This window comes from Tetrao urogallus (genome assembly GCF_951394365.1).
Source record: "Tetrao urogallus genome assembly, chromosome: 4".
NCBI lineage: Eukaryota > Metazoa > Chordata > Aves > Galliformes > Phasianidae > Tetrao > Tetrao urogallus.
The window spans coordinates 60,974,110-60,997,986 of record NC_136817.1 but is presented as its reverse complement, the minus strand read 5'-3'; the positions used below and the strand labels follow the sequence as shown (position 1 = coordinate 60,997,986).

The 23,877-nt window shown below is 36.1% G+C and overlaps 1 protein-coding gene across 1 annotated transcript in view; it reads left to right on the top strand.

Moving 5' to 3' along the window:
* The window catches only part of ACOX3 (acyl-CoA oxidase 3, pristanoyl), a gene marked incomplete at both ends in the record, with an annotated part of 29,313 nt that extends 7,600 nt beyond the window's left edge, over positions 1–21,713 (top strand). The window contains 11 exons of the mRNA XM_079534968.1: positions 6,754–6,850; positions 7,245–7,427; positions 8,851–8,973; positions 10,483–10,603; positions 11,323–11,442; positions 12,084–12,197; positions 12,824–12,939; positions 15,625–15,799; positions 16,274–16,341; positions 16,946–17,032; positions 21,594–21,713. Coding sequence (XP_079391094.1) covers positions 6,754–6,850; positions 7,245–7,427; positions 8,851–8,973; positions 10,483–10,603; positions 11,323–11,442; positions 12,084–12,197; positions 12,824–12,939; positions 15,625–15,799; positions 16,274–16,341; positions 16,946–17,032; positions 21,594–21,713 — 1,324 coding nt within the window. The remainder of the gene's footprint in view (positions 1–6,753; positions 6,851–7,244; positions 7,428–8,850; positions 8,974–10,482; positions 10,604–11,322; positions 11,443–12,083; positions 12,198–12,823; positions 12,940–15,624; positions 15,800–16,273; positions 16,342–16,945; positions 17,033–21,593) is intronic.
* Between the last annotated feature and the right edge of the window lie 2,164 nt (positions 21,714–23,877).

Below are 23,877 nucleotides of genomic sequence, written 5' to 3'. Positions count from 1 at the left end.
GAAAAGGAAGTTGTAGAGGAAAAATGTGAGACGGTGACTGTAAAAGAGGTTCTAGGGTTTTTGGTGGGATTATTTTGCCTCCATCTGTGTTATGAACCTGTAGCCACCAGATGGCACAGCAGCATGGGCTTGAGCATTCCAAAAGTAGTTCAGTTTCATATTTCGGTAGAAAGAGTCAAATTCTGCTCCTCATTCTCAATTTGCAATATTGTTTTAAGCACCACATAAGGAAAAGAGAAAAAGGAAAATTTTGCATGTAATTTATATGCTCATGTTTCTCTCATAAAGCAGGTTAAATTAGATCCTATTATGCTATGACTTAAATTGTTACTTTTAGTCTCTACGGCATGCTGTTTTTTCTGTTTGTGTGTGAAGTCTGATTCAATTACTATAGACACTTCAGTGTAACACTCACGATAAATGGTCAGAATTTAATTCTGAGAATAGGGAATTTAAAAGAGATACCAGAATTTGTTCCTGTACTTGGAGAAATTTATGCTGTTTTTCAGTGTGGATACACAGGTATCCTAAACATGCATAGGGTGCATGGGACATGAGGAAGAAATTCCCCATGCTCAGAAAATGACATTAATTATATAATAATTATAAAATTATTTAAAATTTTATATTTTATAAAATATATAGAAAACTATTTAGGTGACTATAGCTGTCTCTTCTGGTTTTAGAAAACTAATTTTCTGGGTTGTTTGGCTGAAGGGTGATTTACAGCTAATGCAGAACATACTGTTTTCAGTAGGAGAAAGAATTTAAGAAGTAATGTGGGAGATTTTGAAGTATATACCCCGACTGACTGGCCTGCTCCTTCAGAATCTGTCTTTCTCAGCATCATTGCTAGAATATCCTAAAATCACATACTTTCCAAATCAATGTAATTTCTGCTACCTATTGAAAAAGACAAAATCACTTTAAAGCACTTTAAAATCTGTTCCTTTCTGTCATTCAAAAAACGTTTTGTAACATATGTATGCATGATAAAAGACAGAAGTACAATTTTTTTCTTATGGTAAATTTAGACTCTTTCTGTGTTTTGTTACCAAAAAATAAATCAGGCTGCCACCAGAGGATGCAAGTGCTTCAGTCTTTATTTTCATAATACAAAGACGTCCAGCACTTTTTGAAATGCACTGATCACTGAGGTCCCAAAATTGAAATATCTGGGGCAAAAAAAAGAAACAGTTACTAAAAGCTCCTGAGTATTTGGAAGTCAGGGGCTTTTCCGTAATATGTGTGGCAGGTATGAAAGGAGAGAGACCTAAGACAAGAGCTTTGGTAAGTGCTGATGTGCATTTCTGTTTCTCCTGTTTGGTTTTGGGGCTTTTGTTTTGTTTTTGTCTACTGTGGTTCAGTAGCACTGCCAATATTATCCATTACTTCAGTGCACATCAGTAAGTGATTGGCACCAAATCAGTGGTGAACCAATTTCGTGTGTGGTTCTAACTGCTGCTTTCCCCATTCAGAAAGAGAAGACAGCTAAGTGAGTATGAGGAAAGAGTCTGAAAATTAATTCTCTGTTTCTGAAGTAGTGCTGAACATACCAGTCTGTGTAAAGCAAGTTGTGAGCTCATTCAGCTGCATCTGCTGCTAGCAGGCATACAGTTTGTTGAGTGTACAAAAAATATTGTAAATGAAGAACAAGTCAAATTAAGCTATCAAAGGTACAGCAAACTAGTGCCAAAGAGAAAGCTATTTATTCAAACTGATTTTTTTTTTTGTAGGGGAAAAAAGGATCTTTCTGGACAAAGGAGAATTGTTAGCATTGTGTAATTATAATGATGGACTTCAGAAAACTGAAAATTTTTCACTAGCAGTTTAACATTTCATATACAGTTAACATGCGATCTCTCTGCACATACAGCCTGCAAAATCATTCAGTTGTGCTCTCTAACAATGTCTGAAGCCAGATTCAGTGTTCTGGATACTGGAAAACAAACACAGCACCCAAGAGGGAATGGGTAAACGGGAATTGTTGGTCAGAAAAGCAGTAGGTGATGTAAAAGAATCCCTACTGGAAAGAAACTGTATTCTGGGCTTTCAGAACCTGCAATTCCTTGCATGCTAGAGAAGCCATAATGCATCATACATCCTCAAGTCCTTTGTATTAAGTCTTTTAAATGGTTAATTAATTTATTTATCGTGTGTTCAGTAGTATTTCAGTTTCATTGCCAGTAATTCATAAAGATTCTACTTCTGCTGTTTTAAGCATAGACCAAACAAAAGCGTGCTCCTTCAAAGAGTTTTTGTATGGATAAGTATTTATACCCTTAAATCTTACTTAGATTTCCTAATGGTTGCGGTTATTTTACTAAGAAAGTAGGAGCTGTAAATATTAGAGCCTAAATAGTCTCTCAGAGCTGCATTTTACAATCCAAAGTAGAAGTTGGTGAAGATAAGTTGTGCACTATGCTCCTTTGGGTTTTTGTTTCTACTCCCACACTGCCTTTTCCTTTGTGCTGGACAGGCATTTGTGTAGCTGTGCAGTGGACACAGCTAGGGCATTGGAACTGTCTGAAAATTAATCTGACAAAAATACAGTCTGTTTTCAAACAGATCATTTGTCAGGTCTGGTTCACTGCAAGGCCACGGAAGAGACTGTTCCTGTACAGGAAAAGGGACAATACAGGGATGTAAATAAGAAAGCAAGTGTAGAGATCAGTCCTGCTTCTCAAGCAAGTAATGCTTGTCTGTATTTTTTATTGCCTTCCAGTTTCTGGCCAGAGTCACAAACAATTGTGTAAAGAGCAATAATAATGAAGCAGCTATGAAATAAAAATAATTGTTAAAAATGCCTTATCTGAATTCATTATCATCAATCTTTGTGAGCAGTGCCACTTTCAAAGTTAAACCAAATATTTTGCGAGACATATCTTGTATATTTGCAATTTAAGTCAAAACAGTGACTTTGCATTATTGGTATTTCCCTGTTTTGCCCTTTCCACCTAGTTTCTGGAGTCAAGGTGAAATATTGTGTGGATGCATACAGTACTGTGCACATTGCTAAGATGTTACAATGCTGAAGAGAACTGCCTTATCTCCTCATTTTTGTCATTTTCCAGTACCTCAAAACTGCATAGCCACAGCCAGTACATTGAGATGCATATCTCAGTAACAGGCACTGGCAGTACTTAAGGGAAAAGGGGGATTCAGATCTGGTCATGCACTTGTTTTATCAGCAGTAGAGCTAAGGCTTCAAATCTGCAGTGCATTTCAGACAGCCTTTTTTGTTTTCTTTTCCTCAGCAGAGCTGTGTCAGCTCTTGACTTTTGCATGAGTCTACACATTCAGAACTCCTTGCCAGACTGGCACTTAAACTCACTCACTTTATGGTGAGTGGGTCTTAGTGTCTCCGTGAAGTCTATTAAGATAGGATTAGGAGGCCTGTGTTGTTTTAATACTACTATTGGGCATTTCTGTTGCAGACCTTCATTCTTAGATTAGGGTCCTGTTTATAGAAGCTGGAGCTTAAATTCTGCCTTGCAGATTTCCCCAGCTTGTCTGTAATTCTGCTCATCTCTAACCTTTCTGTGAGTTTCAGTATGGAATATGCAGTGTTTTCTTTCTCTTCTACAAGTTTTTCAACAAACCTTTTTAGTATTATTCTTCCCAAGGTTTACTGTGTCCCATAAACAGCCATTGATTTGTAGTCTTCCATTCATCTGCTTCCTTTTTGTGCCTAGAAGGATGGAAGAAACTGTCGGTGTACCATCTCTAACAGAGTCAATAACACAAGCTGTCAGGAAATGCATTTGTGTGGGTTTGAAATTCACCGAAGCATATTTGAGCTATTTGTACCATAGGTAACAGCTTATTAACTGAGTACTGGCAAGAGGAGCTCATGGCTTTTCCAACTGCTCTTTTTTTTTATCAGCATTACTGCACACCAGATGAATTACTATTGCATGATTTAAAGTCAGGAAGATTAACTTTGCTCGAAATGTTCCCTAAACTACTGGCCAAAGAACCCAAACAAAAATGCTACTATTGGAATAGTTTTTAACTCTGCTCTTCTAATCAAGGTAGAAATGTATGTAATACAGTTGTTTTACACGTGTATTAGATTCTGTAAAATTTCACATTTCTTTAGAGCTCTCTGAAACGTATTTGAAGAGACAGCTATCTGTCTTTCCTGCAGAGGGGTCTTAATCTTAGAAACACTAATTGCTATGTAGAAGAGGCCCTAAGTAGGGCAGCTTTCAAGCCTATGGTCTTGTCATCACCACGTGAAATGTAGCCATTTTCCAAACTTACTGGTACTTGATATCCCCATGACTGTATGTACATTTCCATTATTGTAAAACATTTCTACTTTTTCTCAATTATTTAAGGAGATTTTCCCCTGAATGCGTTGACAGATGTGGTCTGTGTCTGTTCACTATGCTTCCTAGGCTAATAACCATTAGAAATGTAATAGTTGACTTCATTAAATCTTACTGTTTGTTTTTAATATGTTCCAATATCAAGTTCAAGTTGGCTGGAATGTCTAACATTTTCAAATTGCAAAGTTCTTGGAGAAGGAGCATAACAGCAGTTGGCAGTCAACTCATAAGGTTGCCTAACTCCCAGGTCCTATAAGGTTCTGCTTTTATTTTCAACACTCATAGACAATAGATCATATTTCTTTATTTGTGAGAATTTTCTACAGGATTTTTAATTGCTAATTCTGTCTCAATCCTTGGCTTCTCAAAGTTTTTGGCATTGTACATGCCTCTAATTTGATAGCAGCTTACAGAAAAAGGAAATAATAATCACTCATGGCCATTATCAAAGAAAAAATCTGAACTTTCAAAAACTGTCTTAGTATATGAGCTAATTTTCACATTCAGAAAATAGGTTGTTATATAATAATTGGAAATTTAGTATTATGGTTCACTAGCTATGGAAAAAAGTGATTATAAGAAGAGTATGCCTTTTTAAATCAAAATGATTCTAGGTAACAATAAGCTGCAGAAGTAGCTACCTTATGCATATGTCTGATTGTAAGCATTTTCTAGTAGTTACTGTCTGCCTTATTGTTTGAATACATTTGTAGCTTATAATCTAATGCTTAGTTTGTAAACTCTTAGGAGCAAGCTCCTCCTTGTTCTGCAGATGCACAACTAGCAAAACAGAGCACTGAACTAGGAGCCTAAACATTTCCATGCATATTCACTTGAAATTAACGTAATGAGTAATAATAAAAATAACCCCTCAAGTTCTATCTAATGGGCATGCTATTGCTTAAAAAGTAACAGAGTTGCTATACATTTTTATATGTGATGGATTTTATTTAGTCTATAGAGAGTGGAGAGAGTGAATTTAACCAAATGATCTTTTTTGAATGAGACTTTTTACTTTCAGTGATAAGCAGAAATATTAACAAAGGTGGATGTGATATTTTTTGTTAATGCTGAATTTGATTGTGTTATGAAGTTGTGTTGCCTCACTGAAACATGCACTTAACAAAGCACTTCTTAGAATGGGTAAGTCCAGTTAGGATAGCCTGCTCTTCTCCGTGGCTAAGTCTGAAAATACTCTGTATCTCTAAGGCTGAATAAATTCAGTATGCAGATATGTTTCCTTGGAAACAACTTGTAATTTTAAAGCATGTGCAGCAGTGCAGCCCGTATGTAATTTATTAATGTGAAAGACCTGGATCTCATGGGCCTTATTAAGTAGATCAGTCTGTATTGGCAAGCAAAAGGAATTTGCTTTGATTACAAATACAGCTTTTCAAGTGCTATTAGATGCTGAGATATTAGTGCGTGGAGCAGATATTACTGCTGTTGAGCCAAGTTGTATTGCCCATTTGGGTGAGACGGTTCATATGCTTTCTTCCTGAAAAATATGAATACTTGGGACATTCTGCCAGTTTTAATAGCTGATGCAAGAGTGTCACAATTTAGAAAAGACAATGTCATTCATTCCTTCTTAATATGGTACATTCTGGGGAATAGGAATTCTAGTTTAAGTTTAAGCAAAGAAAGGGTCTCCATTCAGTTCCTTCTTATTGCACTAATTCAGCTGGGTCCTTGTTTGTATTACAGATAATATGAAAGACCTTTACAGGTCTGTATTTTAGAGTCACTACAATGTAGTGTCTCTGTTCCAAAGTATGTACTGTCTCCAGACAGCACCTCAGTATGCCAGTAAACCATTTGGTTCAGCTGAATTTCCTGTGGTGAGGAATTTTTTGAAGTCAGAGTTGTCCAGTCTAGTTCTGAGCAGGAGAAGGAAGTTGAGTTGTTCAATTTCCCAAGCTTTTTAATAACTGAAACTGAGATAACTAACTTTCCTATGTTCAAACAGACTGAAAGTTCATTTCAGGTTTGTAGGTTGTTGGTGAAAGTATCTGTTGCACTGACTTCATATACGGTCTCTAATAAGTAACTTTGAAGTAACTTTACGTACTGTCTCTCCCCTTGCAGAGTATACATTGCTCTTCCATTAGTTGTTCTTTTTTACTTATTTACTTACGGAGTTGCTCAGAAGGCTCCCTCAGTGTTCTTTTTAAAGCATCGCCTTAAAGGTTAAGAGTGATGGCAAATCATTTCCCAGCTTGAACTTCCTCTACTGCCCTGAGTATGAAAGCCTTTGTTCTTCCAGGCATACTTTGTGAAAATTACTTCCCTGGTTTGATGGATTCACTGATAAGTACTGTACAGTCTTGTTTTTGTTGTGACTTTCTTTTTCTGTAATGTAGACATTCTACTCTACTCCAAGGTAGATTTTAAGTTACTTGTGTATTTGTTTGACCAGGTTTGCCATGTTCCACAATGTCAGGATACCTAAAGAAAACATACTGAATATAACTGGAGATGTGTCACCTGAAGGAAAATACTCAAGTTCTTTCACGGTATGAATCAGTTTTGTTTCATTAATATAGTTCATTAAATACACAGAGGTTGAGCATACGGCCTTCATAGGTTGGGATGTGCTTGATACCTTGACCTAAATGGCTGGTTAAGCAGTTTGATGTGAATGCTGATATTCAAATTGTCCTTCAGAGATGATTCAATTCAGCTAATTCGTTTTATTTATTTCCTGCTATTTAAACTATATTGGCAGTCCAATAGTAGCTTAGAGAAACTACTTTGGATTTTTTCTGAACAGCTTAACTGAATGTGTCAGTAAATAAAAATTTCCCAGTCCACTGGGCTTCTGATCATTCGACCAGAATTGTATCTTTGAGGCAGGCAATGAAGTATTAGCATCACCATTTAGTTTTTGCTTTTTATTTATTTATTTAGGATGTTAAGGAGCGTTTTAGTGCAGCTCTTGGATCCTTGTCCACTGGCAGAATTCTGATCACAGCAGTTTCTGCAACCAATCTAAAGCTTGCCTTATCGATAGCCATTCGCTTCTCTGCAACTCGCTGTCAGTTTGGACCGACTGATGAAGAGGAAATACCTGTTATTGAATATCAAACACAGGTAAAAACTTCACACTTTGCATCTGTAGATTTTTATGTATCGACACACAGACTTATTGCAAATCAAAATAGCAGTGCTGGAGTTGGTGACATTAAAGTTGTCCTTTTCATCTGAAGTGTACATCTTGTGCAGTTTTGAGTGTTCTGTCCAACTCAAGACCTCCTCACACTGCTTTTGGCCTGATTTGGCTTTCCAGATAAGTTCTTGGAATAGCTAAAATACAACAAAATATGAATATCTAGAAACATCTGTCTTCTAAAACAATAACCTTTTCTGAGAAAGACTCTTCTTTATGCACACAAAAAAGTATTGATGTAAAAAAAGTATAAAAAAAAAGTATTATAGTGTAAAAAATCTCAGTGCATCTTTTGCAGTTACCCTCATTTTCTCTTTTTTAGACTTTATTCTTTAAAGGCATACAAATCAATGACATTCACTGTGGTAATATCTCAAGCCATCACTAATTTTGAGAAGATTATAGCCATTATTTTTTTCCAAAGATTATGCAGATGAAAAACACTTTTTGTTCTGAAAAACAATAAAACAGGAATAATAGTAGTAAATTGGGAAATACTGAGAGCTCAGATCAATTGAAAGAGAAAGTTCACTATATAAGAAGTTTTAAAAACAAACTTAGCCAGTTTGTGCATGCAAAGTGAGTGCTTTTTCTTTTTCCCCAGGCTTTGCAGTTAGTCTTGCAACTTAGGAAATTTTCACAGCTTTCAATGAACTTTAGCAAAAGCTGCTTTCTTTCCATCTTATTTGAATGAACTTGGGGCAACATCCCACTTCCTTAAGCCTCTGGTTTGCTCAGATTCATCCTATTCTGTAGGCTATGCTTGCTGAACCTCTCATTCCCTTGATGCTATACCACAAAAGCTTCCTTAAGCAGCTTCCCTTTTCCTTTATGGACTTCCATCTGATTTACACATTAAGATGTTATTTTGTCTTCTGTCCAGCCCTGTGCTTTTTTTCACAGAATGCAGCAAGCGCTAACCTACATTCAGCAATTAACAAAGAAGTGAAATAATTGCACCCTCCATGATGTTGATACTGAAGAAACATATGAATCATGACGGGCCCCTGGCATGCCAGACATTGTATAAACACAGAGAAAAAATATGTCGTTGGTCCCCAAAGCTACAGTGAACTTTTGCACTGGTTTAACAGGATGTTTATCAGAAATTCGTAAAATTCATGGACTGAAATAGTGTAACTGTAATTTATTTATAGACTAGTTACACTAAATTATGTTTATAAAGACCTATTGCTAAGTTGTCTTCACTATAAAATACAGTTCATCAATTTGAACAAAGTAAAAATGAATGTGTTGTTTCAAAATTATGAGGTAGTTATGTATATAAAACTGTAAAGTATATATGTTTATCAACTAATAATCAAATCTATTTAATTATTATTCCAGCAATGGCGTCTTCTTCCATATCTGGCTGCTGCATATGCCTTAGATTATTTCTCCAAATCACTGTTTGAGAACTTTGTGGAATTTTATGCAGGCTTGTTGACAAAGCAAAAGAGTCAGAGACAGGTGAGATACTTAAACATTTCCTCTTAGTTGAGTTCTTATTACAACAGACTGGAAACTCTTAAGTGAAGGACCTACTTAGAAGTCTTAGGTCATTTTACAGTCAAGAGTGACATCTCAGAAATATGGTAATGCAAAGTGATGGATAAAGCTGCATTTAGAAGAGCACCCAAATGAGTTTTGATGGATTGGTTAAAGTTTTATTGGTTTCACTGGTATTTAAGACTATGCTTCCTTGCAGAACTGTTTATTGTAATTATATGATAATGTAAATTCAGTTTATGACTGTTGTGAATATGGTACTGCAGAAGGTATTTATCAAAACCTTTCTGAAATTATGCTATTCTTAATTATTGCACAGACTATGTAAGTCTGGCTGAATTTGCAATTCATACGCTAGCATTAGGAAATACTCTTTTGGAGAAATACATTAAGATTTTTGAGTCTTAATGCTGAATTTCTCAGCCACACTCAGTCCATCAGAAGTTACTCCTTCATAAATGAAGTAGTTTGATCTATTGGTCTCTGTGCAAGGACTGATTCTCAGCCAAAATAACTGCAGAATGAATTTTTTTAGCATATAAATTATATATATGTATTTAAATCTTGACAGTTTTAACTGTTAGGGCCTACACAGTGGCTGTGTATTGCTAAGATAATTTAAACATTCATATTTTTCCTGCTAAAATAAGGTCTGTGATGGATTTCTGTGCTAGTGTTAGGTATTCTAACAGAAGAAGAGTCTGTTTGATTGTTTAATGTTATTTGATTGTTTAATATTTTATCTCTAGAGATCTCCAGTCCAGTCATTACTGTTAGGCAAAATACTGGCCTTCAGAGAAATATTGCAGTAGAAAAAATCTGATTCTTTTTAACAATTTTAACAGTTTAATCCTTATAAATTCCTTTTGTTCAAGAGGGGATAAAAGGGAAAGAAACAAACAAAAATGGAGAATTGCTCTCAAATTGTCTTTGATAGCATTTCATTTCACCCAGCATTTCCAGAAACACTTTGCAGTTTGGAATTTCCAAGCATTCTTTAAAGGAAGGCCATCATTAGTAGTGTAAATGCAGGCTACAGTAATTCTCTGGAACTTTGGGGGGGATCATTACAGTTTTCAAATTCTTGGCAAAAGTGGTGCTTAAAAGATCAGTGAAGACCATGGAAGGCAGTAAATAATGTAAATATGCCCTTGTTGACCTGAGAGAAAGGGATTGTTTATATCACAGAGAGGCAGAAGCTTTCTCTGGACATGCTACCTTCAGAAACCTGCCACTCCATCTCTGGGAGGTTATCAGTGAGCTGTCCCATGCAGTGCCATGTCAGTAGCACATCCCAGCCACCTACCCATATGTCCATTCCCTGGCACAAATGTTTCCTGTCCTATATGAGAATGTTAGTATCCAAACACTTTTGTGGGAGGTTACTCTGGGGGGAAGCAAAAGGAAAAAAATGCACTTATATAGATCTCAGAAAAATTATTACTGACTTGCAACTTGATTTTCACAAAGGCTGATTTGGGACGTGAGATTCATGCCTTATCTGCTGCCAGCAAACCACTGTCTTCTTGGACTGCTCAGCAGGCAGCTCAGGAGTGTCGAGAAGCTTGTGGAGGACATGGTTACCTTGCCAGTAAGTCACAAACTACTGCATGCACTGATCAGAAGGAGAATCTTTACATTCACATGTAATTTGACTGGTGTTCAGAGAGTCATGGAATAGTTTGGGTTGGAAGAGACCATTAAGATCATCTAGTTCCATCCCCACTGCTAAAGGCAGGGACACCACCTACTAGAACAGGTTGCTCATAGCCCTATCCAGCCTGGCCTTGAATGCTTCCAGAGGGGGCATCCACAACCTGTCTGGATAACCTGTTCCAGTGTCTTACCACCCTCACAGTAAAGAATTTCTTCCTAATATGTAGTCTAAACCTGTGTCATGTTGTCTGAATTTTAGGAATATGTTTAAAAAGGGCTTTTTCCATTATATCTGTATTTTAACATTTATTTTATACCTGACAGTAGAAAAAAAAAAAAAGGACTAAACCTGTGCAGTATCTGCACCAGCATTTGGACAGAAGAAGGGTCTGTATGAATCAGTCTTAGTTCCGAAAATAAAGACGCAAATTTTACTGAGGAGAATTCCCCTTCTAAGATGAATGCCAAACATTTCTAAAATCTTCATTTTCACAAACTAAACAGTGAAATTGCAAGCTCATATGTTGGTAAGAATGTCTGTACATACAGGAACAGACAGCTATTCTACATTTTGTCACAGAATAGTTATTTAATCCCTCATAGTTTCCATTGATATATAACAATGTATTAAAATATGCACTTTCTTTTTTAAAGTGAATCGTCTGGGTGAAATCCGGAATGATAATGATCCAAACTGCACATATGAGGGAGATAACAATGTCCTGCTTCAGCAAACCAGCAACTACTTAATGAGCTGGATGAATTGCATTAGAAGTAAGTTTTGATTCTGGAATCATGTGTTGGACTCAGCAGTGAGTAAATAATGGAATTAAGAGGTATTTTCCAACTGAAAGCAACTGATAGTCATTTAATCATTTTGTAGAGCATAAATAATGTGCTGCAGACTCCATCATATGATAACATTCACAAATACACAGAAATGTGCTGCAAGAAATGTCCTTAGTCTTGCAGAAGCTAGCTAGATGTTTAGCCATCCCTAATTATGTCAAGTAATATCTTATTTCTTTAGAAGTGTAGTTTAGTTCAGTGAAACTACTAACATTGCTGAAAGTCATATCAGCTGACTTTGTAGCAGTCTCCTCTGTCAGTACATTTTGTAGTTCTGTAGATAAATGATTTTGTTTTAGTTTCCTAGCAGTGTTTTTCACTGGCTAGAAAAGTTAGAGATAGGAATTGAATCTTACGAGGCTCATAGGCAGAGATGTCAGTTTGTTTCTTCAGCACGTGTCTACCAATTTTCACTGGCCTGGATTAGGCCATAATAAAATGAGTATTGTATCTTAGTTGCATGTGACCTATCAAGAGGATGCATGGCTTTATAGTGGGCTTTTAGTTTGAAAGAGTCTGATTTATTTTCTTGTAAGTCAGTTTTATTTTCTTTGTTTTTTTTTCAGATAAAGTGTCTTTGGAATCTCCTCTTGGAACAATAAACTTTTTGCAAGACTACTCTCATATCATTGGCTGGAAATTCAAAGCCAATAGTGTTGATGATTGCATGGACTCTTCAGGTAGCCTTTTGGTGTTGTTCAATTCATAGTATATCTTAAATTCCTTTCAGACTCAGAGATTTGAGATTATTAGGCATTGTCACATTACTATTTGATGACTTTCTTTTTATTAAATGTATTAAAATGCATTTCATTTTAAAATAGAATTCTAGAATAGCATTTGTGATCTAGGCTTTTTGCCACTATACCCTTGTTTTCAAGTGAAGGGGTAGGCTCACAAAATGTAGGCTTACTTCTATTTTTGTATTTTCAGAAGAGACTAAGTACCTCTAGACCTTAGTCTTAATATAGGAAAGAATATAACAAGGTAAAAAAAATTAATGAGATCAGAAAATACTTGTGTCAAAACTGAACTGTGTATATACCTTGTCTTTTTGCTTTGGTTCAGTTAAAACTAGTGTATGGACAGGCATGATATGTCATCACTCTATCCTTACAATCTATCTTACTCAGCTTTTATTTATTCCAGCTGCAGTAATAGGCAAAGTGTTACATTAATGGATTAATTAACAACACCTTCACGTTTCATCTCAGATGACAAATGAGACTGCAATAGAATCTGCATGTGAATTCTAGCATTTTAAATGTCAGTGTTAAGAAGTTCGGCTTTCTTCTCTTTTGCACAGTTCCTTTAGCAGCATATAAATGGCTGGTTTGCTACTTGCTCCGAGAAAGTGACCTAAAGCTGAGAAAGGAGAAGCAGTCTGGGCACAGTGATTTTGAGGCAAAAAACAACTGTCAGGTAGTGCTTATTCAGCTTTCCTATTTTACTTGCTTATTTTCATTCACATTTGCCAGATCCTGTTGTTTTTTATCTTGTGTCATTAAGTAAAATTTCCTCAAGCACAAGGCAGCAAATCATCTAACTAATAATATGTAATTCCTGTCCATTTGCATTGTACTGAACATGATAGAAAGAGGACAGTTATGGTCAGCAGAAATTTTCCAGTATACATTTCCTTTCAAAAAAGTTGCAGGCGTATGCTAGGTGATGTATGTAAGTATGATATCACAACTTCTGAAAACTAAATCTACTTCTGTTAAATCTACTGTGGCATCTGATTATTACATCTCCATCTGCTCTTGTGGCCAAATACATACTGTAGGAAAGAATCTTGCTCTGGCAGGTAGGTAAACTAGATGACCTAATAGGTCATTTCCATCTCCAATTTCTATAGTGCAAAGTACTCATGAAAGATACCAGACTGACAGCATTGGAACCTGAAAAGGAAACATTGACAGTCTACAAATAGCAGATCCACTCTCTCACCAGAGAGTTTTAACAGCTAGTAGTGGCTTAACTCCAAATTTCAGTTTATATCCCTAAAGTCCCCAAATTCTTCTGTTACCTCCATGAGAAACTGGCTTGCATCCAAGAAAAGAAAACTTGCCATTTGTCACTGAGTAGAGAAATCTGTTCCCTGAAGATGGGCAATGTGGTTCACCTTAACCTGCAAAGCTCATTAAAAGCAGTGGGAAGGAATATTCAACTCTTTACCTGTAAAAAGCCAACCTGCCTTCAAAAAGGAATGGTATCTATAAAACCAATGGTGGAGGTAGCCCTTCCTATTCTAGCCCTTGAAGCAGCCTATTAGAGGTGCCCTTTGGGGTCAAATTCAGAATGAGAGTTGCCTTCTGGTTGAAGGCAAAATAAGTTCCAGAAATTCAAATCTGATTACTTGTCACCTGGCCAACTCTTTTAAGGCTGATGCCAGATTCAACATGTAGAGAAAATGGTCTGCACAGCAGTATGAATGTTATTCACCTCAATTCTCTTTTATGTTCATTGTGCTAAAATGTAAAGAAATGTAGGCACACAACTGCTTCTCAGATAGGCTTTGATACAGCCCAGGTCATTATGTTTTCTTTTCTTCCTACAGTTTGTCTCCAGGAAAAAAGGATTTGTCATTTTAAACAACATACCTCAAAAACATTCAAAAATTATTTCCAAGCTGTGCTTTAATTCATATTTGATTTTAAAATTTCTGAGCACGAAGAAACAATTCTCTGTCAGCCCAGTGTTTTCTCTTGGTATGGTAGATCTGGAGGAGATTCCTAACCTATGTCCCAAGGCAGAAAGGGAAAAGTGCTTTATATTACTTCCCTATGGTGTCTCACACTGGCTGGAAGATTACCAACCTCAGAAAGTAGGAAGATCCATTTATTTTCAGCCAGGATCTGGATAGAAACAATACAGAAATGTAAGTAAAGGAGGAAATAGAATTTGTAGGAGAGAAGAATATGGAATTAATTCTTAATGCTTCATTTGGAATATTGAGAACTATCTCAGTCTCATTAGAGAATTTATATTGTAATGTTCTGATATAAATAAGTTCATCTAGTAAGGGGGAAGTCATCCCTAAGCTTGCAGGGAGTAAACATTTGCAATTCAAACTTGCATCTGAGATTGAGCGTAAGTATGCCAGTGTCCTGTTATCAAGAAAGAGACAGTGATCTTTGGAACGTTCCTTTTAAAATCTAACAATGAATTTAAGTGTAAAGATGATGCAAGTATTTTTTAATAATAAAAAAAGGAAAACTAATTGAATAATTCTAAATGATACAAAGCGAATAAATGAGCTAAAAGCAAACATCACTTCATATTGCTGCAGCAATCAGCCACAACAGTTATTCTGTAATCCACTTCTGTTCATCAAGTTGTATGTTTTCAGTCATCATCTACTTCATCATAGGGCATACACCATCATACCGTAAAGGTATATAAAAGTAGACAAGTCTTTCTATGTGAGTGCAATCACTTAAGGTTATATACTTCATATTAATAGTGACTATGAAGTTGACTTACCTTTCTGATCAGATAGTTGGCAAGGATTAGTTGGATAGTTCCTTTGAAACATATTGCACTGAATCCACTCTTGCTAACATGATCAGATTTTATTATTTAAATGAACTGTAGTAAGTTTTCAAGGGCTTACTGAACCCATTATCATCTTCATAAATTTCTAGATCAATGTAATCCTACTTTTATTATTCTAGAGTTACATAGGTTTATTAATGACCATGAACTTAGCAGATCTGATTTTTCATGGTCTTCTCTCTAACGTAGCTACTTGCTCCTGTTCAGACTTGGTGCAGCAGGCACTGCCAAAACACTGTTTATGTTTTAGGTGTACAGTATGTGCTCTCTTTAGATTGATAAGAGAATGGAAATGGAAAACAGTGGAAAATTAGGATCTCATTTCTTAGGGGCATTTCATTTGGCATTTTATGACTAAACTTTGCAAAGAAACTGTGGAAGGGCTTTACTCCTGGAGTTTCTTTTTAGACTTTATTTAATCTCAAATTGTATCAGCAGATCTAAGTCAACAAATCTCCACTGATGTCATCACAGAAACACTATTTTGCAGCAGCTGGGAATTGTTTCCTTGTATTCATTGTTCTGTATCCTTCTCTGCTTTTTCCTAAGGTGTATTACTGTCGATCATTAGCCATTGCTTTTGTTGAACAAACAGTCTTACAAAGATACCATGACTACACTCATGATCCCAACATACCACCTACTCTGCAGCCAGTGCTTAAGAATCTCAGTGCTCTGTATGGACTCTGGTCTTTAAGTAAACATCTGGCTGTGCTCTATCAAGGTGAGACAACTCCCTGAGTACACTGTTCATGTCATTTTGTAATAGCCCTAAGATTAGAGACCTTTCCCCATGTTGTATTTTAGCAAGGGGAGGGACACATTATTAGGATTTAGATTATAGCATTTTCTTATTGCCCACATAATTCAAAACATTCATTCTGGACAAAAATTTCATGAGCAAGGATCTGGAGCTAGACATTAATCCAGAATACTGTCTTTTATGTTAGAGATGATAGAGGACTCACAGATTTTATTGTGACTAAGTGCATGGGGCAAAAACAGAGGATCCGAATTTCTTAGCCTAATGGTTTTGCAATTATCTCATTAACAAAAGGCAGTACATGCAATTACATAGGAGCATCTTTTCAGTCTCTCAAATACTGAATGGATAAAGTCCTTAGTAAAAGGGTTTTTATCAGTGTAATCTTAATTGCTATTAGCTTCTTTGAAAATGTTACTGTGAATATATTTGCAGGTGGCTATGTTTCAGGTGAACAAGCTGGTAGATTTATTCAGAATGCTATTCTGGAGCTTTGTAGCAGGGTAAGTATTTCAATATTGTTTCTTGTGCTTAAATAATAATATAGTATATGAAGGAGACATAGCATTTCTTCCATACTTGGAAGAGTAAATTAGGAGGTTACTGACTTAAGAGTTTCTGAATAACTTCATATAAGAGAAGAATAGTAACTGATTGACTTTAAATCAAGTCCTATCTTATTTACTGGGAACTAAAAAATAATATAACTTAAAAAATAATGATATTTAATTTGTTGCCGTTGGAACGACTGCAAAATATTGTGATTCACTTCTATTTATTTCACTATTGTATTAACTCATGAATTGGTTTTGTCAATAAAAAAGCTTTTAAGACTACACTTTTTAATGTGTAAAAACAGCACAATATTGGTTAAAATATGCTTTAAAACTCCTAAGCAAAGGAAGAAAACATTTAAAGTATAGCTTCTTTTTGACAATTACAGCAAGGAAAAAGAGCAAAGTAAATTGTGTCATCTTACTGTGGCTTTCTCTCAAGTTACCTCTAGCTGGTACTTTATGAAAATAATCTTTATGCTGCTCTGTGGTTCACAGGTAATTATAGACTACTGCAGAAATTGCCAAATGTGTGTCTTTTCCTTTTAAACAGTTGAAAGATGACGCAGTTGCCCTTGTTGATGTCTTTGCTCCTCCTGACTTCATTCTCAACTCTCCTATTGGTAAAGCTAGTGGGGAGGTAAAACTTCTTGCGTTTTATATCTATACCATTTATTCTTCTGTTATTCATAAAGGGAATGTGCACAAAGGGACATAAGCAAATTTCTTATTCCTCATTTTCTCTTGTCCTATTTTCTATTCTAATGATATAATGATACTAGGCTTTTGCTGTCTGCTTCAGATGGGAAACTTTGGGCTACAGTGTTTTAAATATCTGACTTCTTTTGGTCCAGAAACAATTGTACTAGGTAGCTTTTTCTTTTTCTTTTTCCTTTTTTTTTTTTTTTTTTTTTTTTCCCCATTCTGTACTATTTTTCAATAAACAATGCAATTCCACCAACCTATGCTAAAGCCAAAATTCTCTCAGCCACTGACTGTTATGACTTCGCTTGGCTTTAAGGTATATCTCTGAAATAATGTTATCTATCTGAACCATATTTTCTGCTCAGGAAAGTCTTGAGTTCCTAAGAAGAGTTCTGTCTTGGACTTCTACTTACCAGATTCTGGAGATGAGTGAGGTCCAAATTCCATTTTTTTTACTCAGGGAAATTTGTGAAGCTGATCACAGAACACATGGCTCTTCTGAATGCATACTTAACCACCAAAAACAAACAATCTCATAAATGATGCTAGAGAGCTTTGAAAGGAATGTATAGATATTTTGAACTTCAGTGGAGGAAATCAGAGTGGTCATGGTAGTTCACACCTGTGGAATTTTAATTGAATCATCAGAGTGTTTTTCCCAAAACACCTGTGCTTTCAACCAAAGCTTCTGCTCCTAGTGTTGAACTGAAGGAGGGCTAAATCCTTTGACCTAAAGTCTTTTGGGAAATCTCTTTGGCTATTTACATGCATCTTCAGGAGTTCAAAGTGCATATAGATTCCCAAAGAAAAACTATCTATCTGATTTAATCTTGGGTATACCTGTAAATCCATCAAGAATTAGCACTTGTGCTTTCAGAGCATTCTTTGGAATTTCTTTGGAAATAAACTGTTCAAGGTGCTTACAGAACAAGGCACTGCAAACATCCTGTCATCTTCCTGAACTGTCACTGCAGAGACTTCTGGTATATAGGTTGCATTGAACAAGCAGTTCCCTAGTCAGTGTCCATTTATTTGTGACTTTGAAACCTGTCTCCACTTGAAGAAGACACTGCTTTGGAGTAATCAGAATGGAGAGTGTGTGGTCAGGCACTCCAAGTACAGTGCTACCTTTGCAACAACAGTTCTCAGAGTGCCTTTGGTAAAATGCATTTTTCACATACCAGCTTCCTGACTACCTGTCAGGATGTGCTTCCCAAGTGTCATACCAGCTTCCTTCCTGTATTCTTCTCAGTGGTTCCACAACTGAAGGAAAATTGGAAAGTAGCACCAACACTTTGCTTTGTATTCCTTTGTATTCCTGCCTTTGAGGAGAGGCAAACTATAATCACACTGAATGCATAAAAACAGAAGAGAAAAATGTATAAATGGGAGTATTCAAGGTAGAAATGTTTCTACTATGGACTATGCATAATTCTGAAGAACTTCAGAAGAGAGTTCCACCTCAGCATAGTGACTTACTTGTCGCTTAGTTATTAGCCTATAGGAAGGAGCATTTAATGATAGATCTATTCTTTCAATTATTCAATTATATTTAAATATTTAAAAATATAATTATTTTTCAAGACAAAAATAAATTTGTTTGTTTGTTTGTTTTACTTGATTTGTGATAGATTCACAAGAAGTCTGCATCTCTTCCTTACTCTCACTGTTTTACTTTGCTTTGACCATCTAAGAACTACCTGTCAGGAAGTGCTTCCCAAGTGTCATACCATGCAGTATGTGGCAGTTTGGTACTAGCCAGTACAAGGACCAGCATTATTATAGAGATCTCTAATTTTAATACAATAATTTTAATACAAACGCGAAAGAATGCGTTTTATCAGCACCTCTCCTTACTTTATTGACTATATAAGCTATCCTCTAGTTCTGCCATATCCATATCCTTTCAGAGGGGTCATAACCAGACCTAGAAGCAGGATTCAGGATGTGGTTGTACCGTGGATTTGCTTTGCTAGGTCACAGTGCCTCTCTGCTTTTTTTTTTCTTTTTTTTTCTCTCCTGACATATTTAAAGATCTGTGTTCCATTGCAAAGCCTCAGCAAACCAAAATTCTTGCTTACTGGCCAATCCTATTCAGCAAGCCAAGCTGTGGGATAACTGTTATGTAGAGACTGATGTCACAGTACAGCAGTTTGGTTTAGCATGGAGAGACCCTGCAGAAAATCACTACAGCCTGGGGAGACTGCCAGGAAGTTTGAGAGGATTGCTGAGTCAAGTGTACACAATGCTTTTCAATACTCTTTGTCTGTGTCTTCATGTCTAAAGTTGATCACTGTTCCCATGGTGATCAAGAAATACAGAAGGCAGCCCAGATGTTAAAGAGATGCTGACCTAACAGAACAATTACTTTGGTAACCCAGTCTCTACAAATAAAGGAGGAAGGGCTTGCTCTGCATTTCAAGCCACCTCAACAAAAGGACTGTAATTATCCCTGGAAAGTTTTTTGTCCTTTCTGTAAATTTTTGAGGCTTAAATTTATGAACACTCCCAAGGTAATTCTGAAAGGAGGAACATCATACGAAGACTAAGGATGTCTGTATTGGCCAAAAGCCTGTTTGTGCCTGATAGTATCTCTCACACAGAAGTTGTGGATGCTATAGCCAACAATATAAAATATGGGGCAAACACACAGTAATCTGTTCCTAAGATCTACGCCCTTTCTAGCAGTCAGCTGGAAATTGCTTATCAGTAGCTGATAAGGCTGTCATGTAATGGATTTGACTTGTCTCTCTTTAGGTTATTTTGTGCACTGTAACAAAAAGTTTGGATTGATTTCTTCCACAAATACAAGAGCCATGGGGACTTATTAATGTTAGGGATTAGTATTAGGAATTTGGGACTGTTTTATTTCTATGTACATCACTGAAGTTAAGACAATTTGTACACTTCTTACAGAATTTCTTTAGTTTATTAAATCGATTGTGAAAGAGTGATGTCAATTTGCTTTAGCAACCGTGTATCTTCAGCCCAGCAGCACAGCAGTTTGGGATTTTTGAAACCATCAGCCAACTGTACCTGCACTAATTGCAGTACAGACTTTGAACAGTGTGAGACAAGCAGATAGGACTGTAAACACTACTGATTTCCTATTGTACTAAATACTTGCTGAAGTCTTTGCAAAATTATTGAGTCATATTGAGAAGGTAATTCTGAGTAGTGATGGCCAACCCATATTCTGTAGAATTCAGGAAGGTTTGCTGAACTGCCTCTGAGTCCATGGCTTTTAACTTTTGCAAATATTTTCAATTCTAATTTGAAAAAGGCTACCAGCCCTTCAGTCAAAGATAATACTTAATAAAACTCCTGTCTCCTGTCTAGTGTTAGTTCCCTATTCACAGCTATCTTTGCAACTTATCAAAAATGAATGCAGTCATTTTAGTACAAGTCCTGGAGTGATTTGTGCCACAAGCCACACATAATAAGCAGAATAAATGTTTCCAAATTTACAATGGGCAGCTTTTAGTACTAAGAATTCAGATTTTATTTGAAAGGAGCTTCAATAATCTGGACAACATTTCCCCCCGTAGAAGCCTGGACAATCTCAGCTTAAATATATTATCTCCATTATTTCAAATTTAATTAAAAATTGTTAAATAATGAGCTTGGAATGGATGAAATAGTTAAATTTAGCCAATGTAACCATAGTGAAAATGCATTTAATATTTAAATGTTTTGTGTTAATATTTATTTAAATCACCACAAATACATAGGGCCAAGCCTTCTTTTCATGTACATGAGAAGCTTTCCACTTCGCATCAGCGACTGCTTTTATGCTACATACATTAATGTGGGATTGTACTGTGCTCAGCCCTACTGCTGAAGATACAGCCATCTTCCTTCTGTAATGTAATTTAAAGTTTTAAGCCTAAGTGAATTATGACCTGCAAAGATTTCTGAAATCACATTTTTGCAGAATTGACTTCTTATGTACTTTTTAGAACTGTTCCACATTAAATTTCAAATTGATGAAGAGTGATGAGCTAACAATCTGCTTATAAGAGAAATTTGTTATGTTCAGCCTGAGCAGTACACATCTGGAAGATAAGTTATGTTACTTTTCAGAAATGTATTGAAATAAAGGTAAAAACAGACATGTGTGAGTGCTTTCAGACACAGTCTTCAGGTTTGGACAGAACAAAGATTTGCTTAATTTAACCTTGCTTACAACAGAAGTCTACTTTTGATAATACGACTCATGTCAAATTGCAAATAAAAAATTGTAAGGATTACTGTTGTTAGTCCAAGGATGGTGTAAATGACTTATACAAATACCTGATTCTCACAGCACTTGGAAATTCTGAGCTTTATCTTTGTTTTTACTCTTCTCTGTACATAATTATTCACATTCATTGTCTAGAAAATCATTCACAGTCTCATTTTAACCAGTATGTTTGATAATCTAACTTCCAGAAATTTTCCTGGTTTTATTTTCTGTGTAAGTTAGTCTTCTTTTTTTTTTTCTTTTTTTTTCCCAGTTATATAAAAATATGTGGGCCGAGATCCTTCAAGGCAACAAAGCTCTGAACAGACCTTCATGGTGGGCAGAATTTTGTATTAATAAACCTGTTACAGGAAGGCTGAGTTCAAGACTGTAAACCAAACAACTTGAAAGAAGCTGGAGGATAGGTCTGAGATGGATACCATATTTCAGACATCAGGAGGAAATGAGTCTGTGTGTCAAACATTGAAAGAGATTTTCATCAAGGAGTGCCAAGTTTTAAAGTAACTTTGAAATAAAGTCCAACTTGTCTCAAGGACTCTCAACATAATAATGACAGGAGAGGGAGCAACACATCTGCAGACTGCTCATATTTACTCAAATGCAAAGAATGAAGATTTACAGTGATTATTTCTTTGAAAAGAAATGTTCCAATCATTCTCTTGTCTTCACAGGCATATTACAGAAGTTAGATAATTAACAAACATTTCCACTAGGGTTAATGAGCAAGCCGAACAAAAGTACTTCTTTCAAGATTCTAGGATAATATTATTAAAATGAAAGGGAATCTGAAGGAAAAAAGGAAAAAGGCATCAAGAACACCAACAGTGAGAAACCTGTAGAAGGGGATGGGAATCATTTCCCACAGCTGCTTTAAGTCCTTGAAGCACTTCTAATTTACTTCATATGCTCTGTGTTAAACGAATGGATTGTCCTTTCAGTGCAGAAGAGGATTGGATTTTTAGATACAAGTAATACACGTAATTGAACGTGACTCATACATACATTTTAAAATGTAAGATAGTACAAACAAAAAAATCTCGTATATGTTCTTTGCTGATTGTAACATTTTCTCTACTGCAAAACTAATGTCAAGCTTGGGATACAGTGACAAACAAATCACACCTATGTTTTGGGTCAGAATATACTCCGATGGATTGTAATAAATATGGCGTTACAAGAACACGTGACAGTGATAGGCTTTATTGAATGTGTTGGGATTTTTCTCTTTCAGCTATGCGAAGTCTAAAATAATTTTAACTGTTATGCTTTTCTTCAGAAATGGAACAGACTAACAAAATTCTGAAAATTTGAATATTTTATGCTGTGAAATATATTTAATAAATGCTATGAAAAACTGGTTCCTATTTTCCTTTATTATGTCTATGAAGTGATGTGGTTGTTATACCTAAATTCTATTTTCCTTTTTTTAGTAAACAATGATATCAATCCAAGGAGAATATTTGTTAGTTTGTTAGTTGAGTGTTATTTATGATTAATTCAGGCTAACTTTCGGCTTGGGCTGTTAAACAAGTGTGAGTTACTTGAGTGCTGAAGTTCACTTGAGCAGAATCAGACTCTTTATGGAGTTTTAAAGTTCAGTATTTGAAAGTTTTAAGTATTTACACAGTAATCAGGTAGTTCTGTAGAGACTTCTGCAATTCCATCCAAATCTCACAGAGCAAAGGCAGCATTTCTTGAATGGAGAATGAATTGAAAGGACAGTGTTATCATTTCTCAGAATACCTCAAGGTGCTAATTTCTCTGAAATATTTTGTTTTTCTAAGAATGTCCAATAGGTGGCATCTTCGGAAATAGATCACTGCAGCTAAATTCGATTTTATAGGATCATGGAGTCGTTATCTTCACCATTTTTCTGTATCTCTGGGAAATCCTGCAAGTGTCTACTTGAGTTTGTGCAGACCTGTGCAGACCTGGAAGCAGGCAGAGCACATCATGCCAGTATCCAGTGTGAACACCCGGATTTCTGACAAGGGGCAAAAGGGGGAAGAGATGCCCCACTGCTGAAAATGGGGAGACCAGCAGCATTGATCTGCTGCTACACATTCTCTATTGTGGACTGATCAGCAGCATTATTCAACAGTGTTACTCATGAGCAATTTCACCATCAGCTCTGAGCTCTTTGTGATGCAGTCTCTTCCTGCCTCTTTCCACATGGCTGGGAAGAAGAAAAATAAAGTAGCAGAGCTGTATAAAAACCTCACATACAGGCTAGAAGTCTATTTGTGAGGCCTTTGTAGCCCAGAAGAAAAAGAGCACGTGGTACATTTTCTTAATCCAAAAAACTGAGAAACCAGCTGTGCTGTAGTAGAACTGAACTGAAGACACAGCGAGCCCCACAAAACACAACAGGAGAAAGAATCATATTGCCTCTGTAGAAATATATCCCTAAGCAGTTCCTGCTAATTTCATTTATGACTGTTATTTAGTCAGTGACCACAAGACCTGATGAAAGCTGAGCCTCTCTGTGCTGATTAGGCTGTACACAGGGTGACAGGGAAGTGTGCTGTTTGTATGAA